At 43.1% G+C, this 12907-nt stretch overlaps 1 protein-coding gene across 1 annotated transcript in view; it reads left to right on the top strand.

Annotated features, from left to right (window-relative positions):
- The window catches only part of gucy1a2 (guanylate cyclase 1, soluble, alpha 2), a 55242-nt gene that overhangs the window by 37263 nt on the left and 5072 nt on the right, over positions 1–12907 (top strand). Inside the window, exons 7-8 of the mRNA XM_026191758.2 lie at positions 4094–4237; positions 12604–12758. Of these exons, the coding sequence (XP_026047543.1) occupies positions 4094–4237; positions 12604–12758 (299 nt within the window). The remainder of the gene's footprint in view (positions 1–4093; positions 4238–12603; positions 12759–12907) is intronic.

Below are 12907 nucleotides of genomic sequence, written 5' to 3' on the forward strand. Positions count from 1 at the left end.
CAAGCATTTGAGAAAGTACACGTTCAGAATGCTCACACACAAGACGCTTTGTCGCTCAATTCACACAGGCGATTGGTTTGTTACAATCGACCTATCAGACGCATATTTTCACATCGCCATTTATCCTCCACACAGGAAATATCTCAGGTTCGCTTATCAGAGCGTAGCGTACGAGTTTCAAACTATCCCATTCGGGCTATCCTTAGCTCCGAGGGTGTTCAGCAAATGTGTGGAGGCAGCGCTGTCTCCGTTAAGGAACAGCGGCATCAGAATATTTTCTTACATAGACGATTATCTAATATGCTCACGATCGCGCGAGCAGGCGATCAAAGACTCCGAGGTGGTGGTGAATCACCTCACGGAGCTTGGGTTCACTATCAACCTGGAAAAGAGCCACTTGGAACCTGCACAGTTTACAGAGTATCTGGGGCTCAGAATAGACTCCATCTCTTATCGTATCGCACTTTCAGAGCGGAGGATCGCATCCTTCACTCACTGTCTTTCCCGTTTTCAGCTGGGGAAAGTCGTGCGGTTCCGACTCTGTCTCCGCCTCCTTGGCCTCATGGCCTCGGTGATATCGGTGGTACACTTGGGGCTGCTTATGATGAGAGATTTTCAGCGGTGGGTCGCTTCTCTGCAGCTGTGCCCTCGCCGACATCTCAGTCGTGGTGTAAAAATAATGCAGCCGTGTATTGCGGCTCTCCGGCCCTGGAGGAGCCCGACAGCTCTCGCGGCAGGGGTACCGCTCGGGGCAGTATCATCCAGGGTGACGCTGACCACAGATGCATCCCTGTCAGGTTGGGGTGCAACTATGATGGGCAGAGCAGTGAATGGCGTTTGGTCACAGAGACTCACTCTGAATCACATAAATGTGCTGGAGCTCCGCGCGGTGCTCCTAGCCTTACGGCATTTTCTGCCGTATCTCCGGGGTCAACATGTTTTAGTGAAAACAGACAACTCCACTGTAGTTGCTTATATCAACCGCCAGGGCGGCACCCGTTCCCGGCAGCTACACAGGTTAGCCAGGGAAATAATTATGTGGAGCAGCACACGGCTCCTCTCCCTTCGGGCAACTCACGTGCCAGGAATTCTGAACAGGGGGGCGGACCTCCTGTCCAGAGGAAATCCACTGTTCGGAGAATGGAGGCTTCACCCACAGGTGGTGGAGCAGATTTGGCAGAGATACGGCCGGGCTGCCGTAGATCTCTTCGCCTCGCGAGAAAACACACAGTGCCCCCTGTTTTTCTCCCTGTCAGACGCACACGCGCCACTGGGCGTGGATGCGCTGGCCCATCCTTGGCCAAAAACTCTGCTGTATGCTTTCCCTCCCCTCAGCCTGATCTCCCCAACACTGATCAGAGTGAGGGATCAGGGGCTGTCTCTGATTTTAATAGCTCCACGGTGGCCATCCAAACACTGGATAGCAGAAATCATCCAGCTTCTGGTGGACGAGCCATGGCCACTCCCCATCCGCAGGGACCTTCTGTCTCAGGCGCGGGGGGAGATATACCATCCCCATCCAGACCAGGTTGCTCTCTGGGCCTGGCCCGTGAAAGGTGGAATTTGAAGGCAGCAGGCATGCCTCCGAAGGTTATTGAAACCATTCAGAATGCCAGAGCCTCCTCCACCCGTTCCATTTACAGCAGTAAATGGTGTGTTTTTGAAGAGTGGTGCCATGAAAAGCAGATTATCCCTTTTCAGTGTTCAGTGGTGGAGCTGTTGTGTTTTCTTCAAGACTTGCTGGACAAAAGGAAAGCTTTTTCCACTATAAAGGTCTATTTAGCAGCTATTTCAGCCTGCCACGTGGGGTTTGGTGATAAACCTGCTGGGCAGCACCCCCTTGTAGGTCGCTTCATGAGAGGAGCGCGTCGAACGCTCCCAGTTTCTAGACCACTGGTCCCTTTATGGGATCTGTCAGTCGTTTTAGACGCCCTCTCCCACCACCCCTTTGAGCCTATTGGGGCAGTGGGGTTGAAGTTTCTCTCTCTTAAAACCTCTCTGCTGTTGGCTCTAACCACAGCCAAGCGAGTTAGTGAATTACAGGCTCTGTCTATTCACCCCTCTTGTCTACAGTTGGCCCCGGGACTCACTAAAGCACTCCTGAGGCCTAACCCAGCCTTTGTCCCTAAAGTGTTGGAAACATCATACAGGTGCCCTACAGTAGAGCTCCTAGCTTTTCACCCCCCTCCATTCTCTTCCGAGAGGGAGCAGAGGCTGAACACTTTGTGCCCTGTCCGGGCCTTGGGGACTTATGTTGACAGAACAGCTGGATTCAGGAAGTCGGATCAGCTGTTTGTTTCCTGGGCCTCCCCTCACAAGGGCAGGCCCGTATCACGCCAGAGACTAGCTCATTGGATTGTAGAGGCCTTAGCTCTGGTTTATAGCTGTAAGGGCTTGCAGGCCCCCCCGGGACTCCGAGCACACTCCACTAGGGGTGTGGCCACATCCTGGGCATTGTTCAGAGGTGTATCAGTCCAGGATATTTGTGCGGCAGCAAGCTGGGCTACGCCGCACACGTTTGTCCGGTTTTATCGGCTGGATGTTGCACAGTCATCCCTGGCTCAGATGGTGCTGGATTCTGGTGCCTCAGGTTCGACCTGAGATCCTGGAGTAGCACTGGAGAGTAGCTTCGGGAGCTGGCGCAATCCGGGAGTGGGCCATATCTCCCATAGTGAAACACCGAGCGAAGTTAGAAAAAGAACGTTGGGTTACTTAACGTAATCCCTGGTTCTTTGATAACAGAGTGAGGTGTTTCACCAACACTTCCCTCCTTGCTTAGGCACGGAAAGAAATCTGCTTGGAATGAGTTAGGAGGAGCTGGTCGGCCGTGTTAGTACGAGGGGGCGGAGCCCTGAGCACGGCTCGACAGGTCTGTCATAGACAGACGTGGTGTCATTGGAGCTTCCGTAGTTGGTCACGCCGAGGCGATTCCCATAGTGAAACACCTCACTCTGTTATCAAAGAACCAGGGATTACGTTAAGTAACCCAACGTTTCCTGTTCTTAGTTGACAGGAATGGCACCTGGTGTGGTCTTCTGCTGCTGTAGCCCATTAGTTTCAAGGTTTAATGTGCTATATGTTCACAGATGCTCTTCTGCAGACCTTGGTTGTAACAAGTGGTCATTTGAGTTACTGTTGCCCTCCTATCAGCTTGAAGCAGTCTGAACATTCTCCTCTTACCGCTGACATCAACAAGACTTTTTCACCCAGAACTAACTGCCTTTTCTCTTTTTCAAACCATTCTCTGTAAATCTGAGAGCTGGAGATGGTTGTGTACGAGGCTATCAGCAGTCTTTGAAACACTTAACGCTTTCTTTCATCATCATCTTTCTTCCTCACTCTGATGCTCAGTTTTAACTTCAGCAGGTTGTTTTAATTGTGTCTACATGCCTAAATGCACTGATTTGCTCACGATTTGAATTGGTGTAAATAACAAAGTGGCCAGTGAGTGGATTTAGGTTGATCCAAGCATCTCTGCCTCCCAACCCATTAACAGGGAAGCATAACAATGGTTAATATATAGGACAATCATCAGGTTCACTTACCAGCAATTCACCATAGTAGAAACAATTATTTTTTTCCACTTGAATGTAAGCTTTAGGTTGATCCTGGTTAAGTACAAAAAGTTTTAAAATGTTCATGGTTTCCAGGAAAACAGATAAAAATAAACCCACAATTGATTGGTTTTATACAATACTGATAATTTTATCATGATTAACTCATTCACTGCCATTGACGTCTATAGCCGTCAATTGCAGTGAATGAGTCAATGGGTTTAACTCATTCACTGCCAATGGCTGGCAGTGAATGAGTTAAAAACATTTTAACTTTTTTTTGTCTAAGGCAAGAGAGATATGCTGTAGTTTATATATTTTATCAGGAATGAGAGCAAGGAGAGGTCTCTGCAGAGAAGTAGTGAGCATTCCTCAAATGTTTTTGGGCAGAGATGGGCCAGCACAAGTCACTTCAGCCAACCATGTCCAACAGCTGAGGAACACCCACTTGGGCTCTGCAAAGGCTCCTTACTCATTGAAGTCCTTCAGCTTTAGCTTAACATAGTTACATGTACTCATAGCCACTCTTCATTTTGCAGATTGAGACAATAGGTGATGCCTACTGTGTGGCAGGAGGGCTTCACAAGAAGGTTGATAGTCATGCAAAGCCGATTGCACACATGGCTCTGAAGATGATGGAGCTTTCAGAGGAAGTGTTGACGCCTGACGGTAAACCTATCAAGGTGAGTTTTCATTCATTTTCCATCTTGCGTCCCTTATAATAATTTCAACTTGCTAAAGGGGTTGAAAGCGTCTGTTTATTCTCTCCTATTCTGCATCCCTAACCTTTTTTTCCTGCTATTTATCTATTTTTTGTATAGAAAGCTGTCTCCTGAATAAGTTATATACAGTTTAATCTTGTGCTACTGTTGATCCTGTACCTAGGTTTACGTTTCAAACTTCATGTGTGTGTGTAATTGTAAAGCAAATCATACTAAAAGGCAAATTCTGCTGAATTGGTTGTTATCAAAATAACTTAAGCTGATCCGAAGTCCTTCTGTAAGGTTGTGGTTACAATTTGGTGCCGAATGATGCTGTTTATCTCTTCACTTCCCAGATATTGACATTCTTGACAATGTGGACTTATCAAACCAAATGTGATCAGTCAGTTACTTGCTGATCAGAATCCCAAATATCTCACCGTATCCTCTCCGGTTATCAATCGTTATTCCATGGCAGTTTAAACAATGCATTCAGTCATAACAGTAGCTAAATGACTGCATGCAACAAAGTGCAAGTGTTTGTTTTCACATAAGCTTCATTAGTCTTATATTTCCCTTTTAACAGTTTTCTCTGATTCATCCACTTCCAACAAGATGAAACCTTAGTTTGAGTGCACCATTCACTGAGCTGCCTCTGCACTACGATAATGCTTCCTTAACAAGTTTAGTTTGCAGTCATTTCTCTTTTATGTCCTGTGGTTATAATTATAAATAAGACTTTGTGAGACTTTCTAGCAGTGCCAGAAACAGAAAGAAAAAATCTGAAAAGATATGAAGACGTTAGTGACATTTATTAATTGCCAAGAGATTTTCTTGGCATATTACCACCCTTAAGCCAAGCACCGAATACTTTATTTAGAAGTGCCGTGAATTAGCCAGCTATTGTGAAACTTTGGACTGCATGCTTAATTTGAAAATTTCATCAGCCAGTTAGCACTATTAACACATTGGTTAAAGATGCTTTAAAGATCCTTTCTTGAACAAGAAGCATATTTATATGCAGTGTGCATTTAAGTGAAGAAAAAAAAACACTCTTAATCCTGCATTAATTCTAGTTTTGCAGCTGTTATCCCAGGATATCAACATGTGTGACAAAACATACTGTGCATACTATGTGCAGTCATTTATTTTTAGTACTAAAAAGTGTTCCAGGAAGAGAAGAACACAGGTAAAGATAAGCTCCCCTTTTCCTTTTTCTTGATTCTTCCCTTGTTACTTTTTCTATCTCTCAATTTTTCCATGTTTTCTAATCAATAAATAATATATGTTAAGATGGTTTACCCAAGCCAACAACATTTTTAAGACAGCCTAAGTGTTGCTTAGCTGACATTGGTGCAGTTAATACTCTTTTTTTATCTTTCTTTTTACACCAGGTCCAACACATAAGTTTGTTGTATTTTATGGACATTTTTATGTCCTATTGTTGTTCTATTGTTGTGTGAAAGGAACACTTAATACAGTTATATTGCTAGAAAAATATACTACAGGATATGGACAAAAGTATCTAATCTCTTAATCTTGGAATTCAGATGTTTACAGTCAATTCAATTCAATTTATTTTATATAGCACTAAATCACAACAACAGTTGCCTCAGGGCGGGTTTACAATATAGGTGACAACCCTACAATAATAAAGAGAAAACAGAGAAAACCCCAACAATCATATGACCCCCCTATCAGCAAGAGCTTTGGCGACAGCGGGAAGGAAAAACTCCCTTTTAACAGGAAGTAACCTCCGGTAGAACCAGGCTCATTTGCCAAAATCGGACAAAGACATGCTGTGGATTAGAAATTAATAGACAGAGATTAATAATAATGAATGATTAAATGCAGAGAGATGTATAAACAGAAAAAGGTGAGTGAAAAAAGTTAAGTGAAGAAGAAAATGGCATCATGGGAAGTCCTCAGCAGCCTGGACCTATTGCAACATAACTAAGGGAGGGAGGATTGCCCTAACTATAAAGTTTGTCTTTTTTTGCCAGTCCCATTTTTACAGGTGTATAAAATCCAGCCTGTAGCCACGCTGTCCGCCTTTACAAACATTTGTGAAATTGTGGGTTGTTCTAAAGAGCTCACTAAATTTGAGCCTAGTACTGTAACAGGATGCCACCACTGCAACAAGTCAGTTCGTGGAATTTCTCCTCTCTTAGATATTTCATGATCAACTGTAAGTGGTATTATTGCAAAGTGGGAGTGTTCGAGAACCACAGTAACAGTAAAGTTAGAGAGCAGAGTCGACAAGTGCTGAGGCGTGTAGTGCGGAAAAGTTGGCAACACTCTGCTGACTCAGTAGCTGTGGAGATCCAAACCTCCTCGGGCATTAACATCAGCGTTAAAAACTGTGCGCCTGGTGCTTCATGGCCTGGGTTTTTATGGCTGAGAAGCTCCTGTAGGTGTAATGTGTCCATATAGTGCCACATTTAACAGCTGCACTTGAAATAGTAACAGTGGTACTGTCCACATCATGTTGGTGTTGTGAGCTTTGACACATCATCGCAAAATGATCACTTATCAGCTCATTTTCATAGGTACGAAAATGAAAGCTAGTTTGTGGAACTGCATTTAACAGTGGTCTCACTGTACTTTTAAAAATGCTTTAAATTGTGTGTGGCTTCAAAGAGAGAGGAGAAGGAAAGCTGCGGGAAAAATGATGAGTACAGTATTTTAAGTAGGAAGGGAAGCAAAGAGTCACGAAGGAGTGAACCGAGTTTCAACCTCTCATGTTAATTTAGACGAATAAAAAGGAAAAGGGAATGATTTATTTATGACTATCCTTAGTCCAGTCACTGTGAAGGTCACCCAGCACACTTACGATGCCAAAGTGGCTTTGGAGGCTTTGCTGTATTAAATCGTATTACAGGCTGAGGCTTTGATATTCAGTGTTTTTCTTATTGGGAATAACCAAAACATTTAGAAAGTCCTAAATAAAAGATACTGAGTAATGAGTACTTCTGGTTTAGTACAATTTTGCAAAATATGAAATTAATTAGCTCTTTTTTAAAAGACAAAAATGGATATTTGTGACTTTAACAAATTGAGGAACAATAAACATCAAGACCCACAAACCAGGCATAAGTGTAAGAGAGACTAAGATGGACAAATGTTAAATAACAGAGAGAATGCTGCTCTGTGTACTGCATGCTCCTAACATTGTCCATCCATCTTAAAATAGAAAGACCTTGCCAAGCATTTTTGGCCTGCTCTCTTGCTCTCCCACTTTCTCTCTCTATTTTCCCCTTCCCTTCTTTATCTTTCACCTCCGCCTCCTCATCTCCCCGCCGACTCCTCCGCAGCCTGGCTCAAACTCCTTTCTTTAATTTCACCTCTTTCTTTTTTTCCCTTCATCCCGAAATGCAGTCTTGTTCTGCTTTCCCTGTTTTGCACGCTTTGTGATGCTCTCCTCCTTATCTCTCATCACTTTATGTTGGCATAAAGATATTCAACACTTCAGCATGACAAATGGTGTTCAGCGAGTGCACTCAGCTCCAGCCAATGCTGCACTGTTATGCAAACTAACACGAGAGCTGTGAGAGAGGAGTGAGAGAAAATGTTTAGCCACGGAGAGAAGACTGAGCAAGTGATCGAGTGACACAGAGACATATACAGAGGAGATGTCAAGAGAGATTCACGTATAGAAACCAAACATTGTGCCGTATGTTGTTTTTATCTACATTATTGCCTCAATTACAGGTCTATGCCACGATCTGTATGTATGCGTGTGCTTGTGTGTATGAGTGGGTGTATGAGTAGGTGAGCAGGTGTGGATGGGAGTGATGTAGTGCTTGCTGCGGCTAATAGGAACTGTTCCCAAACCTCAATGGTTTTCTCACCAAATATACTTCACAAAACACACTGTGTTAACACTCTCTGTATGCAGGTTTATATTCAAACTAAACAGTTGTTATTCTTTTTTAGTGGGCCTATCCCCAGCAAACAGAGACTGCATCTGCAGAACTGAGAAATGGACATGGACGTCCATGCAACCTGTATAGGACATTTACATGCAACAACCCGGCAGGTTGTTGCATGTAAACGATGCTCAGTTGGTACTATTCCTTAGCCCCTCATCTGTTGTTCCGACAAGGTTTGGGGAAAACAAAAATATATATTTTATTTATTTATTTATTTTCTCCTGTTATTTGGTAGGAGGGGATAAAATGGCTCTTTTGATGTTGAAGGTCGTTGAACTTGTACCATTACACAACTACTGGCAGCATAACCCATTAATACAAGGCGCGATGGGACACTTTAAATTTTGTTTATGGCAAATTCTGACTCTACCCTCTGAATGTCGCAGCAGAAGTGGAGATTCATCAGACTAGGCATGGTTTTCTGATTTTCTATTCACCAAATTTAGTGAACACATTCAAATTGTAGCTTCAGTTTGTTCTTCTTAGTGGACAGGGGTGGCACCTGGCGTGGTCTTCTGCTGCTGTAGTCCAACACCTTCAAGGTTCAGAGATGGTCTTCTGCATATATTGGTTGGAACGAATGGTTATTTGAGTTACTCTTGCCTTCTTCAGCTTCAAGCAGTCTGGCCATTCTCCCCTGACCTCTGACATCAACAAGGCATTTGCACCCAGAGAACTGCTCTCTGCAACATCATTGATGGTTTTTATGGGGAAATCTCATTAGACCAGCAGTTTTTCAAATACTCCAACACCTGCAGCCAAGCCACATTTATTTAAATCACATTTCTTCCGCATCCTGATCCTCATTTTGAACTTATCTTCACAATGTTTGCATGCCTAAATGCATTGTGTTGCTGTCAAACAACTTCTCTCTGAATTATATATTTTAATCTCTAATATATTGATATGATGATAAGAGAAAATAGCAATGCACAGTTTTTTGATTTATACCAACCCGCTCCTCCCTGCATGCCTACTCGTCTATTCTATAAAATTTGTCAATGACCACCGAATTGGTACAAATTATTAGGCACTTAATATTAAGTGTCACCTATTAGGGAATAATCTCTAACAGGCATTTTTTCCAGTTTCAAAGTCTAAAAAAAGGCTTCTGTTTTTTCTTTCTTTCTTTCTTTCTTTCTTTCTTTCTTTCTTTCTCAGAGCACATGGCAACATCATTCAGATTGCTTCTTTTGTCTCAACAACAATCAGAAGCCCAAGACATTCAGTTTTGCAATGCTATAAAGAGATGGTTGCATAGCATGTTTAGGAGGCGGGACCCATTTGACTTTTTTAATGATTGACTAATCAGCTAACTGACTGTTTCAGAATTACAAATCTGACTTAACTTTGCTTAAGTATTGCTGCACTTTTGCTTACACTGGCTAACCCTAGCTCCCAGTTTTTTCGGTACATCTAGCCAAAGCTAATGCAGTCTAAGACAGTGGTCCTGCCAACAATTGTTTTTCGTTAAAACTGTTTGCATGACTAGGTATTTTTTTCAGATAATGCTATAGGGTCTATACCTTACAATACGAAGAATGACTGATGTTATGTTAAAATGAAACCTAACTGAGCCTTAAAGCAGTTTCCTTAAATGTGTTTTACCTCAGTAAAACTTACAAACTGCTGAATGACTGTATGAGAAATATTCACTCTTTAACAACAACTCCCTCCTCTCTGTGTCTCAGTCTGTCTCCATCTTTGTGCTTCTGTCAGCTTGGCCAGAGGCTAGAACGCGATTGGTCGTCTGCGCTGCTGCGCCATTTGCTCTTTGGCTCACTGAAGGCCATGTGCTATGGATGCTGACTCACAGCGAAAAGGGAGGGGAAGGGTGTATGAGTTTTACAGTGTCTGTGTTTTGAGACTGAGAAAGAAAGAGAAGTGTGGGCGCTGGATGTAGATTTGTTTGTGTGAGTGTCTGTTGTAGAGACAGACAAGTACATGGCCATCTGTAAGCGGTTTAGCTACAAAAATAGGTCACACTAGTGCACCTAGCAGCACCTTTCTCCTGTGCTTTCTGTCTCTCTCATTTCCTTTGTCTCTCCGCCTCTGCTGTCAAGGTTTTGCCATCTAATTATAGGGTTATTTTGTCTCCCTCTCCATTGTCTTTCAATCTGTCTTGCTCCTTCTCTCTCACTACTCCACTCGGCTGTTGTTGCTATGACTACCATGCACTGTGCTGGAATGCACAGTGTGGCATTGATTACAAAGGTGAAGAGACGCTCAAACAGATCATTAGAAATCTACTGGGTTCCACCAGAGACATTATGAGGAATCTTGAATAGAAATCTATGAAAGCATCCAACAACACCATAGACCACGGTTGTTCCGCTACCAGCCTTCAAAGAGCCAATCAGCAGCAGAACCAGAAAACATATCAGCCAATCACGCTGTTGCAATGACACAACATTCAAGGTTCACAGCACCGTATTGGTAAACAAATATAGAGACCGTGGCTCAGGGGGTTGGGAAGCATATCTGTAACCGGAAGGTCGCCGGTTTGATCCCCGGGCTCTCTGTCCTAGTCGTTGTGTCCTTGGGCAAGACACTTTACCCTACCGCCTACTGGTGTTGGCCAGAGGGGCCGATGGCGTGATATGGCAGCCTTGCTTCTGTCAGTCTGCCCCAGGGCAGCTGTGGCTACAACTGTAGCTTCCCTCCACCAGTGTGTGAATGAATAGTGGCATTGTAAAGCACTTTGGGTGCCCTGAAAAGCGCTATATAAATCCAATCCATTATTATTATTATTATTATCTACTTGTTGTAGTAAAGATGTAGGTATGTCTGTCTCGCATGTTTCCTGTCTAACTGTAGCAATAATGTGAATCAGCATGACAGCAAGAGCTCCAATGGGATAAGCCAGGGATATTACAGGATTTAAAGCAACATACAAGATGAAAACCAAGCAAGCAAAAAAGATGTGACAAAAGAGTGAACTTCAGTTACAACCAGCACGAGAGACAGGAGTTAGTAGGACCTCCATCATACAGCCCTAGAGTTCAGCTGGCAACCACGTGGCAACCTCTGGTCTCTAGGGAAAAATTTGTATTCCCTGACCAGCTGACAAGAGTCTGCTGGAGATTGCTGGTGAAATTGTTGTAAAGAGGGTCATTGCTTTGGTAGTTTGCACAGAAGATGCAGATTTGTCTACAGACAGTCACTGAGAGGTTTTGAAACCAGAAACAGGAAAAAAGTTCTCCCTTACTGCTGCAACCAACACGTTTCAAAAGGCACACTTGTACTTTTAAGGGGAGACAAATAATTTCCATTTCTTCAATGCAAACTATGGGGGACTGTGGACAAATACTAGCGGAATTGCAAGGAAGTTTTAGTGCAGCACTGTATCTGGACCAATTTCACTACGCTGTCGATCGTCTGAGTTGTTTTTAAAAATAGTTCCCAAGGTCTTTCCAAAATGCGCTCCAGTGTGTGTAAAGAAAGACCAAACAAGTCTGACATTCCTGTAAAAGTTAGGAAAAGTTGTAAAAGCTGTTGGATATATTTTATTGTGTATTTTCATATCTGATTCTCTAATTTGGTTTGCGATACTGAATCGAAAAATAACAAGCCCGGTCTTGCACCAGGTAAAAAGAATACTTACCTGGTGTGTCGAATAAGTCAAAATATGGTTTTAAAATCCTTATTGTAGAAAGAGTCTTCAAATACTTCAGGACTCGGTAGCACTGGCTTATTTGGGAGGGGTCTGTTCGCACAGCCAGACATGTACACCCCCACAATGACTTGTCCCCGAGTGGTAGAAATAAATGCTTGGTTGAGTGACCATGAAATGCAGCGATAGCCAGATAGCTTTCACTCCAGCCATTTATAGATTCATGCTTCAGCCAGATTATAATACGAACACCGCGTTGCTGCCATGGATCTGTTACCAAGTGGAGATGAAATCAATTATTTATTTGATTAATTTCCCTCTCATGCTCATGCTATTTTAAGATTTTCATCTCTCAAAAAATCTGCTTCTCCAGGATATCAGATTAGGTAATAACATCCAGACTAATATGGAACCATGATTACGACGCTACAGTTTCCATTTATCGGATCAATGCACACAACATAGCCTTTGTACTGCAGGATAGACAGCAAACAAATTAATGGCATCAGCCTGGTTCAGCAGGGAAATCAAATTTATGAACATCTGCAACAGTGGCAGGTTTGTTTACTCATTTTAGAGGCCAAGACGAGTTCAGTTTGGGCGCCTTGCTCTGAACTTTGATGCGGACAGTAATATTCTTTGGACTGTAAACAGACTCAAGTAAAACCGCTGTATAGAGTCTGTTTTAATGCCAAGTGCATGCGTGCTTCCAAGATATGCACATGAAATCCTTTCACTGCTTTAACATACCTTCCACTTCTGTTTTTTTCTTCTCCCACCACCTTCTTTCCTTTCTGTCTCAGCTGAGGATAGGTATTCACACAGGTTCGGTGCTGGCAGGTGTGGTCGGTGTTAAAATGCCACGCTACTGCTTATTTGGAAACAATGTGACGCTGGCCAGCAAGTTTGAATCAGGAAGCCATCCCAGGTGTATCAATGTTAGTCCCACAACGTATCAGTAAGTACCTGTGCTGTATGTTGCATAAAAATGTGTTTCATATATACTGTATACAGTACCTTAAATTATGGAAGTATACGCCCTCACAGGCTTTTTATTTGGTGTTACTGTTTTAGTGTGACTCATTATTCGATCATAACTTGATTTAA

The sequence above is a fragment of the Astatotilapia calliptera genome, chromosome 14, assembly GCF_964374335.1.
Source record: "Astatotilapia calliptera chromosome 14, fAstCal68.1, whole genome shotgun sequence".
NCBI lineage: Eukaryota > Metazoa > Chordata > Actinopteri > Cichliformes > Cichlidae > Astatotilapia > Astatotilapia calliptera.